This window comes from Macrosteles quadrilineatus, unplaced genomic scaffold (assembly GCF_028750875.1).
Source record: "Macrosteles quadrilineatus isolate MER2022 unplaced genomic scaffold, UCM_ALF_1.0 Scaffold_3__2_contigs__length_128488019, whole genome shotgun sequence".
In the NCBI taxonomy this organism is placed as follows: Eukaryota; Metazoa; Arthropoda; class Insecta; order Hemiptera; family Cicadellidae; genus Macrosteles; species Macrosteles quadrilineatus.
The window spans coordinates 69190364-69215656 of NW_026542596.1; the positions used below are offsets into that span (position 1 = coordinate 69190364).

At 33.2% G+C, this 25293-nt stretch overlaps 1 protein-coding gene across 1 annotated transcript in view; it reads left to right on the forward strand.

Moving 5' to 3' along the window:
- LOC128989284 (uncharacterized) overlaps positions 1-25293 on the forward strand; it is a 192895-nt gene that overhangs the window by 14161 nt on the left and 153441 nt on the right. Inside the window, exon 2 of the mRNA XM_054411163.1 lies at positions 734-779. Within this exon, the coding sequence (XP_054267138.1) occupies positions 734-779 (46 nt within the window). The remainder of the gene's footprint in view (positions 1-733; positions 780-25293) is intronic.

A 25293-nucleotide genomic window follows, 5' to 3' on the forward strand; every position in this document is an offset into this window, starting at 1 on the left:
AACTAAATCATCGAGTTGCTGTATTTTAAAACACACATCAGCACCACTTTAATAGCTCTCTAGGTCACTTTTTCTTCCCGTTGCAAAGCACGGTTATAGCAGCTTGTCTTTTACATATTCCATAGTGTGGTATTGACTGTCACCATTGTCTTTTGGATACTATTTAATAGTAGCCCATATAGTATCCCATTTAAGTGGACGTAGCTATTTCTATTTTTTTCATAACATCTCAATGAGTCTCTCACAGTGTGAGTAATATACAATCATAATTTGTGACCTAAAATATGGATAATACATAATAGTGGTAGAGTGCATGACATCGGTCCCCGAGGTCCTAGGTTCAAATCTCGCCAATCACCGATGAGTTTTAGCTGTAGGCCATGATAATACTATTCTCTAGGCCTAGCCTGGTTAACGTGTTAAGTATATACATGGTGGGACCTGTTGTCCATGGGTTTATGTAAAAAGTACCTTAAAGAAGTGAGGTTACATAGGATATGAAGTTAAACCGGTATTGATTACTGAGAGTGACTACTAGTTCTATGCCTGACTTCGTTTACAATACACAGTGTAAAATACAAGTGGCTAAACAAATCTGTTCATGGAGGTTAAAATGTTGCACATCAAACAACTTTATGAAATATTAATTCGAAACTCACAATGCTATTGTTTTTAACTAGCTGTGTTGTTGTTGCTGTTGTTGTTTAACCAGCTGTGTTGTTGCCTGTTACAGTGGAAGACGAGATGGTGTGTGATGCGGAAACTGTCACCCGTAGCAGGTAAATTAATTGTTTACTTACACTTTTATCTTAATTTAAACTTTGTTTTTGTAATAGCAATATGTAACAATATCGTTAGTAAACTGATTACTCAATGGGGTCGTAATCGTTTTCTATTGCAGCTTTAGATTGTGTAAAATACGCTTGATATTATTTGCACGGACTACGTTACGATACGATTATAGTGTTAAATGTTTATCAAATTATGTTACCTCTTAGTAAAAAAATTTTGAGAGAAAATTATTCCGAAGTTATAAGTTGAATAATAATAGATTCACGTCATTTTAAGTATAAAATTAGCATATCCTTCAATGTAATTTATACAATTTTTTTTAATTTAAATATAGCTTTGTATTGTTTATTTATGTATTTGTAATGTATTATTTATGTTGTAAAATTATCTTTATCACGTGTTATCATGTCATATCATAACAGTAATATTTTATTACTTAATGTTTGTATAAAAATTAGTTCTAGTTTACTTAATGTTTGAAATAAATTAGTTTATAGACACTGAATATTTAATAATTAGTCAATGATAATAATCAAATTTAAAATATAAAAAATTTAGTGATGGTTAAGTAGTTTTTTGTATTCATTCCACTCATAGGACGTAGTTCCAACCCACTTAAAAAGTAATTGTTTTCTCCTAATTAGGTTGTTGGGTTTGATCTACATTTAAGCATTAAATTTGTTGTAGTGTGAAAACACTTCTTATTGACATTAAAGACTATTTATACGCTTACAAATCATATTTGGAAGTTTCTAATAACTTTTTTCGGAATATTTTAACACAATTATAGATTAAAAATGAACATGGGATGGGTGAAACGCCTTAAAATTAAGCCATAATTAAAAAGTAAATACATATTTAAAAACAGTTAAACGCAATACGAATGTCTTTGAGTTACAAGTCTCATTATTGCACAACCAGGGCGCGACCACTCGCTTCTCAACAATGAGTCAGCTGACTGTGCGATTATCGTCCGTCCTCTTCAGCGAACTGATTAATAATTAATTACCATATAATAACTGTCATCACGGGTTCCCTGTAACTCATTGATATTTAAATTTACTCTACTAAAGTTAACAGCTTGTTACCGAGAAAAAGTATAATTTATTAGCAATAGAGGTTTGAAAACACATTCTCTGAATAGTAAATGAAGATGTTCTTGTACATTTTAAGGACATTTGTAGGTAGCGAAACGTTGTGGTATCGTAGTAGAACTTTATTTTGAAGATTTTCAGGAAACAAACATCCGGTTAACTGTATACAACTATATCTAAAGTAGAAGTCGGCTGGAAAATGTAGGAGTTTGAGTCGATAAATGTACCAAGGTATAAATTAAATACAGGATTTGATCATAAGTGTTCCAGCATATCATATGTCAAATTACATAGTAATAGTTATTGAATGATGCCCAACGCTAAAGGTAAGAGAATACAATAATACATAAACATTTTGCTGTTGTATGAAATTCTACTTAGTACTATTCGTGAAAGTTAATACTTTAAACTAAATCAAAGAATATAACATTTTTAGCTTAATTCTTTGGTTGGAGAGTTTTACGACTAATAAATATTCAATTGTCCTTATTAAATTAGCTTTACTTTTACATAAACAAAAAACAAACCTGTAACTACTTTCAAATTTGATGATAAAATTCATGTATATAGTGATAAAACTTGGTGATACTAAAAGCAGTAATTACGAAAAATAGTGGAATTTAAAATAAAACATAATTATTTGTCTACTCACTTTTACCATGTAGTTTGACCAATAATTTTCTTTAACAATCATGACCGGACACCCTGTAAATTTACCATGTTTAGAAAAGCGGATAATAAAACACCATCCTCGCTGAGAAATTGTATTGTCAATTGAATGACACAATTATAGTTGCATAACGTAGAACAGCTGATCATTCAAATACAAAACCAAACAAACCATTGTTGACCTACTTACTGACGTCATACCTGTTGTGTTACAAAGCTGTACAACTAAGGTCAAAGAACTCAGCTGTCGTATGGTCTTGCCAAGGAACTTGATGAACGTAACTAATCGAAACAATTTAAACCAGCTTTTTAAAGTTATAATTACGCAAAACTTTAAATATGTGTTTCAAAATAGTATTTTCTTCTATTCCAAACAAAAAACACAGATTTGAAACTACTTTTCTGATCTTCGGTAATATCTGGTATAAAAATAGACCTGAGCTGGCCAACGTTTAAATGGAAATTAAAATCTAAGAACTTAGTGGTTGGTTTACTCCTATATATCGTGCTAAAAGTTAGTTAGGGATTTTTTCAGACCTACAATGTATTATTTGGTTACACGCACAGTTGTACTTTTATACATAACATTGTCTATAAAAATACTTTTATGATATGTATATCTTCGTTTAACCTTCTGTTCTAAACACTCGATTGAAAAAAAAAACTTAAAGAGCTAAGATTGGTATTTTAAAGCATTATAGCATATTTTGAACAGTTTTAGCCGCCAACACAATAAATAAATAAATAAAAATGCCTTCATTTACAAGCGTCTCTCACTACAAATATAACTGTTTTACAGAGTAACTCAGGTCAAATACTAACTAAAAATACAATACTATTATAATAAAAGACATCGTGTGATAAAAAATAAAAATATTAAATATATATACTATTTTACGATATTGATACATTTTTTTTAGTTTCTTTTAAAAGCCAAGACCCCAGCTGTTTTAGGTCCAAGGGGAGATCATTGTAGATCTGGGCCAAAGTAGGAAAACCCAATGAATTTAATACAATTAGGTAATATCCAGATATAAATTTAAGAGTAACATTGACTAGAACAATATCTTGCTGTAACGGACATAACATTACCAAAGAACAATGCATATTTTGGGTTTGAAGAAGGGGCGAATCATAAGAAACATCCCCTCTTGATGACAGGCAATTTTCCTTTATTTCGCCCGTTAGTCTTATAACAGGGGGAAGGCTGTGTAAAGCGTAGAGGCGCCATTGGCAACGTTTTGACTGCTAATGTATTAAACCTGTGACTTGGAGGGCGAGCGATGGAAACCCATATGGACGATATGAGCTATGGGAATCTGTAAATGTTTCACAAGGGCTGTAGGCTATACTCAGTGCCAAATGTGCAACCGTCAATTAATATGAAGCCGAAGTTTACGATTTTACTTAATCTTTAAAAAGTTAAAAAATTATCTTAGATTATTATTATTCAAGATTTAGATGGGGACGCCCCTCTAGATGCGTATTAGACCCAAATACACGTGACATATGTTTAAAATGGAATGTTAAAATGGAAAGAGATACTACCATGGAGCTGCTATTAACTTACTACCGATATGTAACCAAATCCAGTTAAGGTTGTTGTCAGGCTCAAAATCAAAACACAATGATGTTTTATTTATCCGCAGTTGTAAGATACGGAGTTTTTAGTTTAAAACTAGCTGTTTGCCCGTTCTACGTACAGGAATCTTGTAGTAAGTTAAAACCTTATATTCAGAACAGGAGTTGGTTTGCATATTTAGTGTGAATTTTTCCAGATTTGATGGCAAAACTATAATTGTTTAGGAATACATATAAACCTTCTCAAATACAATATCTGACAGTTTCAAAGCCAAAACGAATGCTTCGCAATTAAATGTCACCCGATCGTGTTAGTCCATATTTTATATCTAACGATAAAAGGAATTGCTTTACAGTATAGATCTATGAGGCATAGCCCTAAGGTAGGCCTGTAATTATAAGTTACTTTTCACACTGGTTAAAAGTAGTTAAAACACTACCTCAACCTCACTACTACATACTTTTTGCGGGTTGAAATTTTTATTAACAATGGTGCTCTTGTCCTTTCCACGAAAAATAAGGACATTAATGCGTAACCAATAGTCATACACACACAAATACAGAATTGAGTCTACAAAAAATTTTGGAGTCCAGACAGAAAACGCTAAAAATTATACAGTAAGACATCAATTAAATTTAATAAGCAATAAGGCGCAGTGTTTATAAATAAATATTGAAAATAGTGATGTGTTTGTATGTAAAAATGATTCTTACTGCTACCACCGGTTCTAAAGAAAAGTAGCAGTATCAAAAACCAATACATTTGAGAAAAGATGTTAACATATTAATGACGGTTTGAAGAAACCACCTTTATGTAAACAAAGGTTTCTTATTTAAAAGATTACGTAATCTCTAAACGATAATCGGTACATATATCTAGCAAACATTCGGAGGAAATGTGACAAAAAACGCACAAATCTGGGGTTTTGTACGTTTGTAGTTTTATTTCCTAAGTAGGAAAAGTACCGATATCGTTGTCGAAATGTAAGTAAGTAGAAACCAAAAGTGACACATTGGATAAGCGAGTTTAGCTACCCCGCTGTTACGGTACGATCACGGTGAAGATCGCAGCAACATCCACGATCACCCACTGCAGTTGTGATTTTTTACTTTGCATTTAACACAACTGTAACACAACTGCCCTTGAAGCGTCGTCAATGAGTGGAAACCTTTGTAAGCTACGGTATTGGTGACGATGATTAAAAAAATGTAAGTTTCCTTGCACTAATACAACACTGATTCACGGTATTTTCCCCTGTTATCAAAACTCAAGAACAATCGTTGCACTTGCGATTAATTAAACCGGTTAAGTAAGGCACAACGTTTTTAATCTCACTTGGTTTGGATGTGCTGACAAAACTTGATCGGAAATGGTTGCGGTATTTGTAAACAACTTTGAATGTAAACATATCAGTGACAGCTAGAAGTGAGAACTAATCCAAACAGCTGATCGTTATTTCATAAAATGTAATAGTAAACATTGGGAGAAATTTTGACAAAAATCGAACAAAATTGGGTTTTTGGTGGTTGGTTATTTTGTTTTCAAAGAAGCGAGGCCATGTATTTATAGCCAAAGACACTCTCACCAATTCATTAAATACAGAAAAATGATTAGAACCTTGATCGGTACTCCCGTTTTCTAGGAGTAGGCCGCGTAAAATGACATTTTGGAGTTACAGACGGAGTCACAGAATTGACAGACAGACATACAGACAGAAATTGAGATAAGACTCGTTTCGGCTTTCTTAGGCTATGAAACGTAAAAATAACCAAAAACTGCATGATTCTAAGCAATGTACAGACAAAACTGTAATTTTATTTATATAGATTACCAGGTCAACTCATCTAAACTTCAGCTTATTTCAACCTAATAGGATCAAATCAAATAGGAAAATATAATTGAAATAGCAGCTCACTAAACGAGAGGCCCGTTTATAATGTTCTCTCTTAGTGAAAAAGTATGTCATTAAACATATTTTACTATTTCGCGTTTGAGTTAAGTCTAAGTTTGAGTCTAAGTTTATACATATTTTAAAATGTAAAATAAATATTTATACTTTATACTTTTTACTTTTCAATGAAATGGCGACCATACAAAGTCGGCATTTGAAGCCAAGTATGAATGGAGATGAGTGTAGCATAAGTGGCGTGATCGTGTAGTCTTGTTAGTGACTAAGGCCGACTTATTCCTTAGACACAGCTGTTAATTAATAGCCCATACAGCTAATGGCAAATAAGAGACCTAAAGTTTATTGTGGAATCCAAACGCGTTTTTGCCTTGGTATACACGAAGTGGTCTAATTATCAGGATAGTAGGCCTACTGCGGATATTCGTAGTACTCACTAGTGCGGACGTTAATCCACACCAGGGAGTATCGCATCCACAGTTCATTTTATGATTTGTTAATAGGAAAATTAAAATGTGTTGGCATTTTTTTTTATAGGAGATTTTCAACATTCAATTGTTAAGGTTAAATCAATATAGCACACGTTTAAAATCATAGCAAATCATTTGGTATGTATTATCTTGTTATCAAATAAAACAATTCAACGTCGTGGCTATTAATGTTAATTTGCGATCTATTTTCAATTCTTTTTTAATTTTTTTAAAAATAAACAATTAACAATGTACCTAGTGAAAAAGTTCTAAACAACAATTCTAAAGATGTGTTACTAAAAATTATTTATATGCTACATAATGCAAATGATCAACCCAAGGACTAACCGGTATAGGTTAATTTTGAATGGGAAATATCTAATAAGATTATTGGAGTTCTCTGTCAAAAGAAAGGATTCTAACTGTACTCAATTACCCATCCTTATGGAATGAACCGCTGAGATTTTGGACTGCATAAAATACCAAACCATCCGAGAAAGTAATCAAAATAGTTGAGACGCCAGCACGTCGGCGATCGACAAAGTGAAATTATCCAGTGAAATGCATTCTGGGTCGACAACGAGAACGTGAGTACCAAGATGATATTAAAAGTACTTCAAAAAATGTACAAAAAGATTTAGAGTAGTAACAAATAAAAGACTTGCCACACATTGTACACATAGATTCTATAAAAATCAATCTGCACACGCTTTGTATTATACAGTTTAATTTATTGGAGTTAAAAAATATGTCTTAAGCTTTCAATGACCTTGTAATAAATAAATTGTATCCAGTCGACGCATATGGCTATGGTTTCCCCAGTAACAGGCTAAACTATTTTAATGTTGCGATCTCAAATTAGTCACTTTCCTATCTATCTATATAAATAAAATTAGATTTTTGTCTGTACATCGCTCAGAATAATAAACTTTTAGGTTATTTTTACGTCTTATACATTAGAGAAACCGAAACAAGTCTCATCTAAATTTCTGTCTGTCTTCCTGTCTGTTACGGCCCAAGAGCCATTTTACGCGGCCTACTCCTGAAAAACGAGAGTACCTATCAAGTTCCAAATCATTTTAATGTATTCACTGGATTGGGGAGATTGTCTTTAGCCATTAAAATATGGCGTCACCACTTTGTAAATAAAATGACGGACGTTTAAAAACCCAATTTTGTGCGATTTTTTTGTAAAGTGTTCTCCCAATGTTTAGCACATATTCTTCTATGAAATAACGAACAGCTGTTCAAATCAAGATTATTTCTTCTAGCTGTCACTGATATGTTTACATTGAATGTTATTTAAAAATACCGCAACCATTTCCGATCACGTTTTGAAGGGAAATAGACCTCGAATCAGTGTTGTATATTGCTGGGAAACGTACATTTTTTAAATGAGCGTTTTCAGACTCGGCACACGACCGACGCGCGTCTACTTGTCCATAGTAAAAATAAAAGTAGGCCTACCGTGTATTTATGTTTTATTCGTCATGTGTATAAGTGTACAGTTCGTGTATGTGTTTCAAAAACTCCAAGACGCACCTAATGGGGAAGCTCAAGACCTTATATTAGGATTGATGATGGCGACTTAATTTCGCCGAAATGCATCTCCTGTAATAGGATACATTAGGATCGACCGGCTGACACAGGTAATTTATCCTTTTATTGATTGTCATATCGATCCGGAACAACAACAAACAACATAAAATGAAGTTATGTATAATAAATAGTTTGGCCAGCATATCTGAAAATATGCAAACCAACTGCTGTTATATAAGAAGGTTTCAACTGATTACTATAAGATCCCCGTGCGTAGAACGGGTACACAGCTAGTTAATAACATAAAATATTTTGAATACACTTCGAAAATGCATCCTGACAACAAACCTCGTATTCGTTTGTATAAGTAGACAGTTCTATTATTACACTTTTGATTTTCACCTGTTGACCTCAATATTGCATTCTTCGTCGTTTCACACGCGAATAAGTGATAATGTTTTTGACAACTAGAAAGCCATTTGTTCAGATTATCCACTATCAGACAGCAGAATCGCCTCTTGGACACGTCGTTGTGTCTTTCAGTTGTTTCTTGACTAGAGAATAACAAGTAGTGATAACAATATGGTATTTTTTATATTTTACCTTCGCATTTAACGCTAGGCTCTGTGTCGGAATTGTTTTTCCCATTACTGCAGGCTAGCCCTAGAGGGTTACGGAATTATTACTTAGATAAAATCATTTGTAATTGGCGTGACTTGAGCCCGAGACCCGTTTCCAATTACCAGAAGGATAGTCTTCTCTTTCTGACGATTTTCTCTCTCTCATTAGTAGAAACATTTTCTAGTTCCATAAAAAGGGCTAAAAATTGATGTTGAAAAGTGTATTGCACCGCTCAATACAAATCAAGTAAATTATGGGTATGTGAAGTGGAATCTGATTTACGCTACTAATATTTAGATTGGGAATATTCAGTCGTGTGTTGAATTAAAAAAGTAAACATTCCACACATTGTAAAAACATAGTCCCATTAAAACGCAAGGCATTACCATTAATATCGGCTGCACGATACATTGAAAAAGTCCGTCTGCATACCACGCCCTGCCGACCCTTTATGTTTTATTAACGATACCTTATTAATGAATTATAAACAACATTATTTAAAACTTTTCAACTTATTCACGTCATTGGTATGTAACGAAACTTAAATTGTATACAGTTTTATCTTATTTGGTCACAGTAGTTCTTATGTTTTAACGAAGCATAAATCATATTCTTATGCATAACTGTAATTAAATACAAAAATTAAAGTTATTTTAGTGAGTGAAGTTTACCATAATGCCAATAATAATTAGGAGTTAACCATGTCAAACCCTTATTGTTCTATTTATGATCTACTAGCTGAGTACCCGTCCTTCGTACGGGGTTGGTATGCAATGCTTATTGTAGTTAAATACTCGTGTTTTGCATTTGCAATGAGAGAGGACACGTTTTGAGAAAATTTGGTTTACTATAATCTACGGTGTACTATAGTATATAGAGCATATACCATAGCCATAATATTCTACCACTTCACCTAAACAATAGAAAGAAGTAAAGTTATCACACTCAGGTTTTCGTTGCTGCTTGGTTCAAATTAGCTGTTGTCATAAATGTATAAAGAACAATATATAATGGTGCTGCACCCTGTTGGTAAACCGTATAACCTTTTAATGCTATTGAATATCATAGAAACAAATTGTGTAGTTGAAACAGCTGGCAACATTATTTAATTCCTTTTAAATATGAATACTCATAAGGTTAACGTGGGAAACTCCAGAGCCGCTGGGGCAGAGCCCGAAAGCATTTTTGAGGTAAGAATATGTCTATGTGTTAATCGGGAATGTGAGCTATCATCATACCAAATTTCAACACAATCCGACCAGTAGTTAATGCGTGATTGAACTTCAAACTAACAAACAAACAAACAAACAAACAACCAAATAAACAAACAAACACACAAACTTTCACATTTATAATATTAGTATGAAGTATGATAAGTGAGTAGGGTAAAATGATTATTAAACATCAGTACGTGTAGAATAACCAATAAAGTTAGCTTTAAGTAATAAAATAATGTTTAAAATAATCCAATATTTATGTTTTATGTTTTCAAATAAATTGTAAAAAAACAACACGGGACCATTGTCACGATATTCAAGTGTTTTAGGGGACGAGACAGCATTTCAACGGTATTGTCAGAAATGTTTTGTGCGTTCATGCTTTTCACTGGCGGAGTTAATCAAAACGGCTTAGCTTCGTGTGTAAAATGAGTGTCGTACCTATGTGTGCGTGTGTGTAGATGTATATGTGTGTGTTGGAAACACTCCCCTCTGGACTCGGCACAAGGGACACAACTTTCTGACATTAAATCCACGGATTACAGGCATACACTCATCAAGAGGACGTCAATATGAGGTGTCCTGCCTGAATCAAAATTAAAAATCCTGAACGATTTCTATAAACTTGATTAACACTCGCGAATTCAAGCCAATGTTTCTTGGGAAATGTACTTTTAAAACTACATATTGATACCCGATTGTTTAAACATGTTCTTTGTAAATATCTATGTAACCTATTTATTTATTCTAAAAAAAACATCAAACCAACATTACACAAAAGTAGGTATGAGTTTGAAAGTTAGTTTTGTCTGACGGTGGTAGAATCGCCAATTAGGGGTTAATCCTGCCAAACATATAATTGGTGGTTTATTTATGATCTATGTTTATCAGCATTAAATTATTGGCATTGACCCAATATGCAAACAATATATATTGCAATATATTGGCATTGCATATATGCAACATGCATTTATGTGTATGTATTTTTGGTATTGGTCTTGGTGTATACTGAAGGTATTGGTTTAAAATATATAGTAACATAGTTCTCCTCTCCGAACTCTTTATCCCGTAGAATTCAAAATCTGTTTGGATAGCTGTGGTACCAAATATTTGTGGCCCAGAGTTTCTCTAGTTATGAATAGAAGAATAAAGTGGGGTAACAAGAAGAAAAACCACACACCAATTTTTCAGCCTACTTCGTTTTTTATATCAAATTATGTATTGTTTTCCGGTGTTATTTCTTTTCATAGCAGTAGTTTACATTTTCAAACGAATCCAACAAAAATGAACTCTGAACTTTCAGATGTTGCTTTAATCGACACTCAGACTGCCCTTTCGACAAGCTCTTCTATTATTTAGAATCCTCCAACATGTTTCACGAGGCACAATAGCATCTAAAAACACTCTCTCGTTCACTAAATACTAAAATTTACTTTTTACTTGACTATTAATATATTATATTACCGAGATGAACGAAATTTGCTCAGAAAATAAACCAAATAGTCGAATATATTAGCTATATTAGTAACTGTTCCTTCTTTAGCAATTTTGACAACATTAGACAGTGGCCAGATTGAAAACAATGACTCGGTTTAACAGCAATAATCGCTCATATCTGCCTCGTGCTTTACATATCGACATGTAGATATTAGAAATTCTAATTGAACTGCGATGTAGACCAGCAAATTAATACCGACATAGGCTCTTGTTCCGGCAATATTAAGTAGTTCAATGCGGTCTACCTCTCTACCCGGAGTCGGGAAACATTCCAATACTCTCACCCTTCCATGTTCGATGGAAATTTATGACAACTATATTATACATGTAAATCTGTAAATAATTTCTAAACCACAGAACTTTTTATTAATGCGATTTTCATAAGTATAAAATCTTATTTAAACTGTTTTGCTTTCAATTCAGTTGTGTACAAATTCAATATTCAGAATGAACCCCTCATACAGATGATTGTGACGGCTGGTAGGCAAGGTGTTAATGAAGAACAAAGAAATGTCAAAGAACAATACTACTAAAGAAGTATATTATTTATGCTGTATAGTGTACAAAACAAAATATTTGCTTGCGATCATAAACAAATAGTTACTATTAAGCACGAAATACATGTCGGTTTTCCAGTTGTGTGGGAGGTCAAGTGATTATAACAACACTGTCTTCATAAATCTTAAAAGTGCCGAGTCGATCCTGAAGTACTGTTCAGTGTTCATAGATGTTATTTTTGTTACATATTAGGCAAGATTAATAATGATCGAACAAAAGGGCGACGTTGTATTACAGTAACAGAACTAGGATTTAAACAGCTTTCTTACAAAAAAAGCAAAAAACTGCTGTGGGGAAGTAGTTTATAAAATATTACATGGCTTGCTTGAATAAATTGTAAATCCGTTATTTGAAAACCTAATATAAAACAGTTATAACGCCTAGCTATCCGACCATGATGCATTTTATTTGTGTAAAGTAAAAAAAAAAACAATTATTACTGGTACTACATTAACTTTGTAGCTTTAAGATTTTCCTATGATCCTACACATCTTAACATCTTTAAAACCTGTTAAATAATATTTTTTATTTAATCATCTAATTTGCATGTTTGGTTTTGTGACTATATAACTTAATACGAATAATAGCTCGCTACGTCTAGAAACATTTTGTTACTTTGTACTTTTGCCCGAGGCCAGTTTGCTAGGTTTGTAACATGTTTTGCTACTTGACGTCAACAAAGTTTCACAGTGTTTCCTGGTTTCCCCTTTCCCGAAGGGTTGCAGACAGTAGATGTCAGGGGGAGGTTTTGTTCAGGAAATTCCTCAAAAGAGGGTGGATGGATATAGACAGGCGTCATACAATATTAGCCTCAGAATCGCTCCTCTGCTAGGATATAGACATTATTTGAATTCCGTGAGAATTATGTAGTGTTCTGAATAATGTGGATTAGTAAATAGGCCTGCAGTAATTTGATTCTTAACTAATTATGAATTGTGTTTAAGAAATTACATGGTATGTTAGGATTAAAAAGATGGAAAGATGGATTAGTGGTGGATTATTAAGAAACGAATCATTTTAGGACTTGAATCGGGCATTGTCAACACAAAACTGAAGTTTTTCCTTAATTATTTGTAAGTGTAACATATTTACTACAGTTTATGTAAATACTTATCCTATCGTTTATATGTATCTAATAAAATGCATTATCGTTCATACTACAAAGGTTTAATAATTATAAAGGTATTAAGTTATAGTAGTTTACGCAACGATTGCGTTAACACTATTTACGCGAGTTGGGTACACTATTTCACCTACGACAATGTTTTAATTACTTAAAAGCACTACTCAAAACTTCTAAAGAGAGGTTATGTTTTCGTTTATAACCTCTCATTGCTTACAACGAAATCTCTCTAGTGTATCTCTCTAGTGATGCAACGAAACATGTACCAAACACTAATTGCACCACTCAACAATTAAATTGGCCTGAACAGCTGATTAGTTGAATTTCGAATCATTGCAATTTTACTTCTTCTCTCTCAATCCTTGAACCTCATTGGTCCGTTACCCGTGTTGTTATAAGTAAAACTATGCTGTTATGAAAGTAAACTATGCTGTTATGTGAAACTTTTCAATTCTAAGAACTGGACTGAAACGGATACTTAAAAATACGGTCGAAGGTAAAATAACTTATCGATATTATAATTTGAACACGAACTAAATAATTAACAAAAAACAAAAGAAAAAACTGCTTGGTACATAATAGTATATGTTGCATGGTGCATGATACACATAATAGTGCATGGCCCATACTGTATGTTCAACGCTTCTGCTTTACATTCAGCATATCGCTTACGACCAGTGTCCAGGCTGACCCAGTTCACTCTTTTGCCAATTGTTTGTCAACCTTTACAACTTGACTTTTAACATTCACCTCTAAGAGACGTGAGCTGGGTTTATATTTATTACAAGAAAATTAAGTTCATAGCTAAAGTACAACAGTCGGAAGGAAATGAGAAGTAGCACTACTCAAGGATGAGTTTTACTATACATTTCTCAACCTACTATGACAGTGGGTCGTTTCTTACATTATAGTGGCCAAAATACCATTTCATGTTTTTATTAAACCACAAGGGGGAAGCTAACAGACACAAGGAATTCAAAGTAGTATTAATATCCTCCTTGGGTAGTAAGGGAAAGGTTTGTATTGTAAATTTAACCTGAACATATTGAGGAAATGAGTGTAAGTTCCTCGTCAGCTGAAGTTCGCGGTATTTGCAACCAACCTTGACATTCAAAGCGATGATAATATGTATATTGATAACACTAGTTGTGGATGGTTACGTTTTCTGATAATTTAAAAACGTACACTTGCTTATATCTTTCTATAATCGAAATTATCAATACAATGTATATACCTAGACAATACCTAGACAACTTCAAGTTTTCTCTATTCGTTGATTGAATTGTGTATTTGACCTTTATGCCCTTAAATATATTAATAACCTTACACATTACCGTATTAAAATGTCAAAGGTAAGTTTTCCTCGCTGCGAAATGTTAATGTTGTGTCAGTTTCAGTGTCTGTGATTTTCATGATGCAGCCTCTTCAGAATTCAACAACTAGGATCACAATATACAGTGCCGAAACACGCAGCCACATTCGGCAGCTAAAAATTGTGAAATTAGTTTACTTTGCATACAATGGAATATACTATACATATTTCAACCAATATTTGTTGTAAAATGAATAAAATTACCTGAGTATTTCCATAATGATCCTGTATGAAATGAACCCTTATGGAATACGATTACACGTTTCGAGGACTTCAGATCCGCACAAGATAATTAATAAATCTGTCGCTTCGTAAAGATCATCAATAGTTTAAAAATAAGGATCACGGACACGTACTATATACCTAAAACGGAAGCATTTACACGATACAAATACGATTAGGCCTACAGACTAAATGTTGCAGTATCCTACCGTGTGCGCACAGTTAGGTGAAGGTCATGACTCTTTTTATCATTGTCGTTATAATCATTATTTCTATACAATTTGAAAAATGATTGAACTATACAACAAGTTATACAACAATATAAGCTGTAAACACAAAATAATCTTACTCCAGGTACTAAGTTGCTGTACCAATACTATAATATTAAAATCTAATATGACATTCTAATTAAATGCAGGTCCTGTTCATGGACAGTTTATCCTTTATAAACATTCCTCTAAGTTCAAATATGTGTGTGTAACTCAAAGAAACCTATTAATTTGTAAACGGACACATGTTTTCAGAAGTACTCTTTGTGCCATATCGTATTATTTTAGCAAAGGTTAAGAACTAATTCAACGTTCACCAACCGACCATAAGAGGTCCGCTGCATACAAGAGTGACGGGGTTTCCCTGTGGAAGGCTGTCCCCACTTTGAAACACGACTTTATCACACACTTGAGACCTTGTCCCACTATCGCAGGGATTCCCAATATGGCTTTCCTCGTCGACGTTTTCGCGGTAAAACAGTGCAATAAGTTCACGAGATGTTTGAACTAAAATTTCAATTGAAGGGAGATTATATTGGTCAACAACAGCCATCGATATAAAATACCCTTGTGGTATTAGTGCGGAAATCAAATCTTAGGGCACGAGGTTGAATCTCAGATTTGTCTAAATCAACCATTCCCCTTTTTATACGAAATTCCAACTCCAAAACCAAGCCTAAATGCCTCTTTTTTCAGATAAAAGAACTCTTGTTTTCCAGTCTCCCTCCACAAGAATACATCAGAATTTCCCCCTTTGTTGTGCTAACATTACACGATACGGGTGTTTCTTCCACAATATTGATCAAAACTCTGGAATACGTTTGTCAATGGAACAGACAGACTCAGAATGCACAGCAGATGGCATTGGCGTCAACATTGATACGGCTTATCTTGCCATGTTTGCTCTGCGATATCTTAACGCCCACTTCAGTATTGCACATGCGAATGACACATGCAGTTTTCACATAAGCATAGTTCTCTGTATAGTTGGCTATACAGAGATAATATAACTAACCTCAAAGAAACCAGCCAACTCCATATTTGTCGGATATGTATTTTTAATTAAAGTGGTAGAAAGGTTTTGAAAAAAAAAACTTATTGTGTATAGTATGTTACTGTATTTTTTGCTATGTTGTATACACATATAGCATACATATGTGTATACAACGCTTCATATTCAACCTAAGTACAAAAAACATTTATATTAACAATACTCATGTTTTTGTGCATTGCTTCAATATTTCTACAAAATTAAAAAAATATGTGATCAGGAATATACATTATTTAATCACTTTAACAATATACATATGTATGCTGTCGTTACCTAATCTAAGGTTAAATCCTCAATCAACCTAATCATATGTCCTGTCTGGCCTATTTATTTTCATTACGAGAACGAACTAGCCTTTTACATAACACGCCTGTTATAAGTTGAATTTTAGCAAGAGTATTATTTCAAGTTCATTTTTTTATCAAAATTAATGTGTGGCTGCAGTTAACTCAACTATAATGTAATAAGAAAATCGTATAAATGATTTCTACAAATAATTTAACCACAAATAATGTGATAAAATAAAATCACTGTCTCTACAGGACCTAATAAGAACTCCTTTGGCATCCAGATGTCCTTATCACGTTTTCAAATCAAGTTAAAACATCTTCATTTTAGGTCCTGTATAAGGAATATTTACTTTTAGAATTTGCTCTTTGATAAAGTCCCTCCTTTTATTTGAGGTTGTATTTCGTGTCAACAGGTCTGACAATTGACAGCCTTGCATGGTCAGTAGATTTTACAACAATTAATTCTGATACAGAACAGAAAATTTGTTTAAAACTTTGTTAACTATGTAAACTTGTACAATTTCATATGTCGCAAACCACATGTCGACTGTGGATTAAACTAGTAGTATACTAATCCACCTTTATAACTGATGATCTCCTACTCTTCCTGCTGATTGCTGTATGCCGCGTGTAGTGAAGGTATAACCCCGGGGATTCAAACAATCCGCCCAACACTGATCAGTCAATATTAGAACTGTGGCCGACGTATTTACACGTCAGTTTGTGATTGACGTGGGAACGGATGATTAATTTGTGGTTGTGCAAACGAAAGTGCAAAACTCTGTAAATGTTTACAGATTCTTTCAGGTTGAAAATCTGACTTTGTCAATTAGTTCAAGTTTGAAGTCAATTTAAAACAATACAATTTTGAATTTTTGGTAAATATTGTCAATAAAGTAGTTAGTTGTGTATTAAATTGTAAAATCATACCAAATTTAGATTAACTACTTAAATTATAAATTTCTTAATTTCAATGCTATAAATTGTTATGAAATTCACATTTCCACAATAATATGCCAGAGCTCATATTCAAGTAGTATAAAAAAAAACATTACAGATAACTCTCATTGCATGATTAATATTGTAAGGATTAATATTAAAAGCAATAGTGTTTCCTTAAAATAAATGATATCCTTAACATAACCTCTTTGTTCTATATGAATTTAATAAAATGCATTAAAAGTTTAATCGCTTAAGTTTGGCATTATAAGTGCAATATGGTACAATGAGGCGTTATGTGTGTTGGCTCTGTGACGTCAGAACCATTGTTTGATCAGCTGATCATGACGTCAGTGGCGCCAGCTACCAATACACCTGATACTGTATCTCATTTGCCTTATTTACCATCCACACCTCACGTTGAATTAGAGTGGAACTGTCTTCTGTTGGGGATAAAATCGTCTAAGGTTTTATATTCGTAAAGTCCTCATAAAAAATGTTCGCAATGATCGATTTAGATTTGACTCTCCACTATCGTCTAATCGTCTTCACTAGTATTATAAGAATGGCTAGAATATGATAACATCACAGTTATAATTTTTTTAGGGAAGTAGTTTGTAAAATTGAATTAATAAAAGGGCAAGCAGAGTTAAGATTCACCCGTATTGTTTTAGATTACTGTATTTATATTTTTAATAAATTTATCTTTTACGTTATTGGTACAATTTGCATAAAATTGTATACTTTTTCTTTGTACTTAAAAATAAAAAGGTCACCCTCTATTCGCCTTGCGTGTAGCTATTTCCAAAGCGTTTTACAACATTTCATCTTTAAGTCTTTTGTTTTTATTCAAACCAGATACACGATTCATATAACCTTTCACGCCAACTGTTTGTTTGGCAAATGTAAAATTTGTTGCTAAAAATGTTGTAGATCTGAGGTTCAAATTCTTTATTAATTTTTGAAAATGTATTGCATTTTCAATAAAACGATTATCTAAGCTATCTTTCGATTGTATCGCGTCAAAAATGTTGCATCAATAGTTTCAGTTTCACTTTTATCCGTCGAGCCAAAGTCACTTTTATTTTCTAAACATTGCATCTAACTAAAAACAAGTATAAGTAATTGCATAGTACAATATAATACGATTAACGATTTGATATTGTTAAGATAAAGTAAATGAGCACAACTTTTTTTTAGCGTCGTGCCAGTGTCTATCCTATGTTTGGTAAATACATGAACAGTTTTCCATGTTTCTTTGTCAGAATTGAAGATAAATAACAGGTGAATAAGGAAGGATACAGAGTGATCTTTGTTGTTATATTCTGTCATTGAACTGTTATCTGTCCCTCTCCCGTCACTATCTGTCCGTCTGTTTGTCTGATTATCTGATGGTTTGTTCAGCACTCCAGACCGAATCTGCCCAATTAGTGCGCCTCTTGGGTGCGCTGTTATGATAACACTTAATCATCTAGTACGGAATTTATACTGTATCCAATATATACTGTTCAATCTATAATTGAACTTGCAATGAGTTCCTAAAAAACTGCACTAAATATCAATTGCCAAAATGTCAGTTGAAAATTGCAACTTTTGAAACGGTTTATTTACCGGTTACGCGTACAAAACAGACATAACCATAAATTATCTAATTAATGTAAAGACATGCATTTCCACTTTGTTATACACCAACAACAAATATTATACTTTCCATAATTTGACTACCGCTATGTTTTTCATGTTGAAATGTTTTACTTATCTACAAAACTTTGGGTTAGGTTAAAACGGAGACATTATCTATTATTATTTAACTAACCTACTGTGCATTGTTGCTTACAAATTAAATCGTGGTGTATAACGAAAAGAGTCATTTTTTGTAACTGTACTGTAAAGATAGTTTATGGTAACGATAATTACACAATTTACAGTGGACACTTCACGGCATAGAATATTTTCGTTGCACATCCATTAAGCTATTTTATATTCCAACTATAAGTTCAAAATTAATAGTTTAAATTATTTTTCTAATAAAACTCATGTTCTTTTCATTACATTTATTTTGAAACCAATAATCCAGCTGATCAATATTAATATTAAATAATACCAAATCATTGTTCCAATGCCTACTAAATCTGCATTCAGCCCACTATAACAAACTATAATAAAAACTATCTAACATAGGTATTTAATACATATTAATAGGCAAGCATGTTTTTAAAACCTTTGTCTCAGCTCATGTGTATCGCAGGGATGATCTACGCATACTGTTGGAAAGATATTTGCCTGTAGATGTGCAGAATCCCTTCATAAATAAAAATAGGCTCAAAAATAAGCAAAAAAAAAGAGAATTAGAAATTTTATAAATAATAAAATTGGCCTTATGGATTGCCATGCTGGTGAAAAAATAACAACAAAATATAAACAGAAAATCAAAACAAATTTAAGAAACTACAATCATGTTATATTTACTGCGTGGGGTGAAAATAGAGAAGCCTGTACATTACTTATTTCTAACACACATTATCAATCCATCACGGTTTTCTGCCCTTATTTGATCGACAGTTGGCTACACTGAAGTCTCGTGAGCGACGGCGGAAACGGAAACGCCACCCTCACACCCCAGGTGTGCCACCCTAGCAACAATAAAATATGACCATCGCCTCTGCTGATTGGTCGACCGGTTGGTTATCTGTATAAGCTCCACAGGGATCCTGGCATCGTTTGTTTGAAGGGTAAACTCCGCTGACGCTGCGGTTCTGTCAGTTGTTTATTGCTTTGTCAAACATTTTTATCAGTTTAATCGATCAATGGGGTGCGATGGATGAATTGTTGGAGTTTGGTTAACATTCTTTAAATTAATTTGTTAGTAGTCACTGTGATCATGCCTTTTGGTTATTGGAGTAGTTCTCGTATTTTCTCAGTACTAAATCCCAACTAAATCCATCGTAAGTTAAACAACTGTTAGTCTAAGAACAGATTTGAAATTGGCGGGATTCAACAATAATAAGGGTAAACTTATTTTCGGGTTTTAGAATATTGTCATGTGTTTAAACTGTTACCTCATCCTTTCAACACTCATAGTTCACTCATCTCTAAAGAACGGTATTTTAAGCGATCTCAACCCATTGCAATGCACGGGCGATGGTATTTATCAGTAAATGTAATCAAGTCAATACCCTATAAGCAATATCCCCTGAACAAACTGTAATGTTATGCCTTACAAAAAAACGGGGTTTAACTTTGCAAACCAATGGAATTTCGTGATCGCCTCAGTTTAAGTGACAACGCACGTTGTGTTAGCTAACTGTAGTTGGCCTAGTTACATATACATTGTCTCTGTATTATTCAGGCATATTTAGCATGTGTTGATGTGCCCCAGGTCGGGGCCGTCAAGGTCTGAAGGCTATTGGCCTGACTAGAGTGACGTCACGTGCGGAGCTCAACAACAATACTGTGATCATTGGCTGAACACATGGTTACGCCGTTAGACAAGTCATTCACTTACACACTTACAGCACTGTGTCAGGTATATGGGGCTTTTTAAACTGTTGAAAATTCATACTACATACCGTGGGTTGTGGAAAAGGTGATCAGGTATCTAATTGGTAAATGACTTGAATAATACATCCATAACTAAATACCTCCGCCGCAGCAAACCTGCCGTTTAAGCGAATTTCCATTTGGCTGAATCGATTTTCAATTGATCTATTTAAATAACAGTACCTGGGGACCGAGCTTTGCTCGGGGGAAATCATTAGTTTACTCTGAAAGCAGTCTTAGTATTGCAGTTATATGAATCCATTCCCCACATTCCGCACTGCTAGCCTTTACTAATTCTTTCACAATTTCCTGTGTCGTGGACATTTTTCTATCCCTTCTCATAGCATTTCAGTATTGCAGATATATTATTCTAACTGATACAAACTGTTTCCAGTTCCCACACTCTGGACTGCTCGCCTTTACTACTTCCTTCATCACTTCCTACGTCGCGGACCTGTTTCCCTCCCTTCCAATAACATTTTTGGATTGCAGATACCTTAATCTAATTGTCATAAACAGTTCCCACACTCCGGACTGCACGCCTCTACTACTTCCTTCGGCACTTCCTACGTCGCGGACCTGTTTCCCTCCCTTCCCATAGCATTTTAGGATTGTAGATACCTTAATCTAATCGTCATAAACAGTTCCCACACTCCGGACTGCTCGCCTTTACTACTTCCTTCATCACTTCCTACGTCGCGGACCTGTTTCCTTCCCTTCCCAAAGCATTTAAGGATTGCAGATACCGTAATCTTATCGTCATAAACATATCCCACACTCCACACTTCTACCATCTTCTTCCCTTGACTACAATGTATCGAGTAATCTTCAATATAATCTTTGCTCAATAGTATCAACTGATGTTTTTCCTTTTGTACTGTATTTTTAATTTGCTAGTATACTGTGGACAGACAACTTACAAGTCCTTTGTTTACTTTTTCCTTGTTATTTAGTTCAACCAACATGGTTACCTAGCAACCCATAAGACTAATGATAAAAAAATGTGACTTTTTCTACGTAATTAGATTTTTGTTGGCAGTTCTAACTGCAGTTAACTCGTTTTTAGGCCAGAAATAAACTATATACAACATTTGAAGAAAATCGTCGGAGCCGTTTTCGAGATCTTGGTGCAAGCATACATACAAGCAAACTTTGCTCGTATTAGAGTATAGGATTAGGTTTAACGAGTACCTAGGTTTTCTGCTACAAGGAAACTAATAAAGTGTGTGTTTTAAGTAAAATAATTATTGCTTAGTATAAAATGAATATATTTGCCAAGTTTGATCAACAGATATCCATAAACAAGCAAACTACAACATTTTACAATATTCTCCATAAGAATAAAATGGGAATTTTAAATTTACCATTTTTTTAGTTTTATCCGTAACCAATAACCATACAAAAACACTTTGATATACTGAATTGTTTGTTTTTTTAAGCTCTTTAAGAAGTTTTAGAGAAAAATTGGGAAATTTTGTGTTTTTGAGGGTCAAAAGTGAAAAAAACCAATTTTTACCCCATAAAACCCTGTTCCCATGGTTCGATCATGCTGGATCGCGAACTCATTCAAGTTTATCCCGCCTTACACCTTCAAAACAAATTTAATCAAAATATAATAAAAATTACTCAAGTTATCGTGTTCACGGACACACATATATATATATATATAAATCTATATATATACATATATACAAAATTGAGCGAATGGTGTTTTTGGCCTCTGGGGACATCAAAATGAAAAAGTATCGGTAAGTAATCGGTCCCGGGCCTAAGTCTTACCACGAGACCTACGGTAATAGCTACTTCCCTATAAGGAAATTCGCTAAAAGGCATAATTTTGGATTGGAACAGATACATGACTTACAACATGGATCATAAACGTAAACAAACGACGTCACTGGCCCGAATTCACACTAAATATGTCAACAACTGGTTTGGTCTTTTATTGACAGTTTCATTGAAATATTAATTTTAATATTAATCTTAATATTATGTCTATAATCCGAATAGTGTTTTTTCTCGAATATACGTGAATTTGTGAAAACCTAATTTTCTAAATTTGAATATAAGCTGTATCAAAAATAGGTATTTACTGTAAGTCCCATGTATTCTGAAAATCCATTCAGAAATGTGGATAGCAATGTCATTTAATTTAAACACTTTATTAATGTAAAAGATTTGTCTTCTTATCTAGACTGCAGGTTTGCTGTGGTGGTGGTGTTATTTTTGTCATATAAAATATACTTTTAAAGAAAAAAAGGCGTTCTCTCGTTTACATTGGCCCCTATATAAGTCTAAGTCATTAACTTTATATCATGATATAAAGCTAATGTCTATCTATACAAGACAATTTCAAAGTTCAAAGTAAGATATTTTTATTTAATATGGCTTTTCATTTATTAAACGTAATTTTTTAAATTATTAAAGGCTTAAAACCACAGTAATTTTTTTCTGCAGCCCATGCATTTGTGTGCAGTGCCAGTGACGTTCTAACCACCATGGTTCTAACAGACTTTTGCGTCACAGCTGTTTATTTGAACATCTGTTTCATCAGCTGTTTTGCCAACTTTGATGTGCCTGTCTGTTATATTTTTTCACTGTTGCTATTTAATCGCCATAGCTTAGTTACTTATATAAGCAAATATACTTGATGTGGATGAAAAAAAAATGTTTTACAAAAAATAAATAAAATATTTTAAATTCTAGTAATTTTGTAGTATTTGCGTTATGATGAATAAAAATTAGGCTATTATCTAATAACAGCAATGTTTGAAAATAACTACACGAATTTATAGTCATTAAAATACTAGTAAAGAAAAGAAGTTAGTTTTATAGTAAACACACTTCCAATAAGTATTCCTCATGAGACATGTTTAATAAGATAACAATATGAGATCTGGCTTGTATAAAGTGTGGCATGGGTACACTACATGAAATAACCCCAAACACTCCAAAATTAATTTATATATTAAAAAAAGATTATCTGCATTTGTTTTACTCATGACTCAATTCTAAACCATTACATCAATGTGGTTTTGACCTAGTTGTATTTGACTGCCCCTCCACCCCTGCACATGTTTACTTGTCCACGACCCATAAACCAGGATTGCCAACACAACGAAATGAGTTTCAGTCCATTTGTCGTATTTAACCCACTTCCCCTCGGTGAGACATAATGTCTCATTTGAGGCAACTGTAGTAATACCACATACTAGACTTGTAAAGTAAAATGCTTACTGAAGAAGTACAGTAGTGAAATGTAAAACTTCACTAGCTATGTTTAATTGTGAGTTTTTTAGTGGATACACTTGTGATATTGTGTTGGTTCAATAATCTCTTAAGAGGTTAAATAATTTATTCATATAGTATACGAATTCATTGATTTTTGCAGATAATTTTTCCCATTTAAACTCATGTAAATTGTTAATTCAACACTCCATTAGAGGTTTTAAATTAACTTTCCTCTATACTACAAGAATTTATTGAATTTTTTCGAACAGTTTTGCCCACATAATTACTTTACTCACTCAACTTAATTAGTACCAAGTTAATATATTTACCCCCTACTCTTTGTTTCTAGTATTAGGTAATAACTCCACCCTAGATGTGCTTTTACTAAATCCCATTATATCTACCCTCATGGTTGGCTCCAAAAGTCACATTGGTACCATGTTAATGCTTATAGCTTTATGTAGGGCCTAACGTTATTAGTACAGGTAAAATAGGGTTTTATAAACAAAAAAATTTGTACATTCATGAAATTTCACCTGTGAGTTACTAATAATATGAGAAATGAAGATCCGATGAGTCCCCAAAATTTTGGGCGTGCTAAGGCCCTTTTTGGGGCCCTTTTTGTTCCGAAGGGCCCTTAATCCTGAATAATTTTGTTTTTACGTTTAAGGTCGAGTGAGGTGTGGTTTTCGATGGTTTTAGTTATTTTAAATCGATTGGGACTAGTTTTATGTGTATTAAACCACTCCGTACAGGGTGTTTCGAAATATTATTACTTTTTACGATATTTAAACATTTATTCATAAAGTGAAAAAAATTAGTTACCTCCATGCTCTATATAAAAGGGGATTATTGAAAATAACTGCAATTCTTTACTATATAAGAGGGAAGGATCACAAGGAGTAAGAGAAAATATTAAATACCCCCGTCACAGCAAACCTGCACACCTAGCGAATTTCCGTTTTACTTACTTGATTTTCAATTAAATCTAAAATAGCGTTGCGTTTAATGATAACCTAGGTTTGCTGCTACAAGGCGGCTAATAAAGTGTGTTTATGGTAAAATATTAAAAGCCTAGTATAAAACAAATAAATTTAATAAGTTTGATCAAAATATATCTATTAACAATAAAAAAAATCATTTTACACTATTCTACATAAGAATAACATGGGAATTTTAAATTTATAATTTTAGTATTTTTATCCGTAACTAGTATCATACAAAAACACGTTAATATACTAAATTATTTTTTTAAGCTATTTAAAATGTTCTAGAGAAAAATTGGGAAACTTTGTGTTTTGAGGGTAAAGT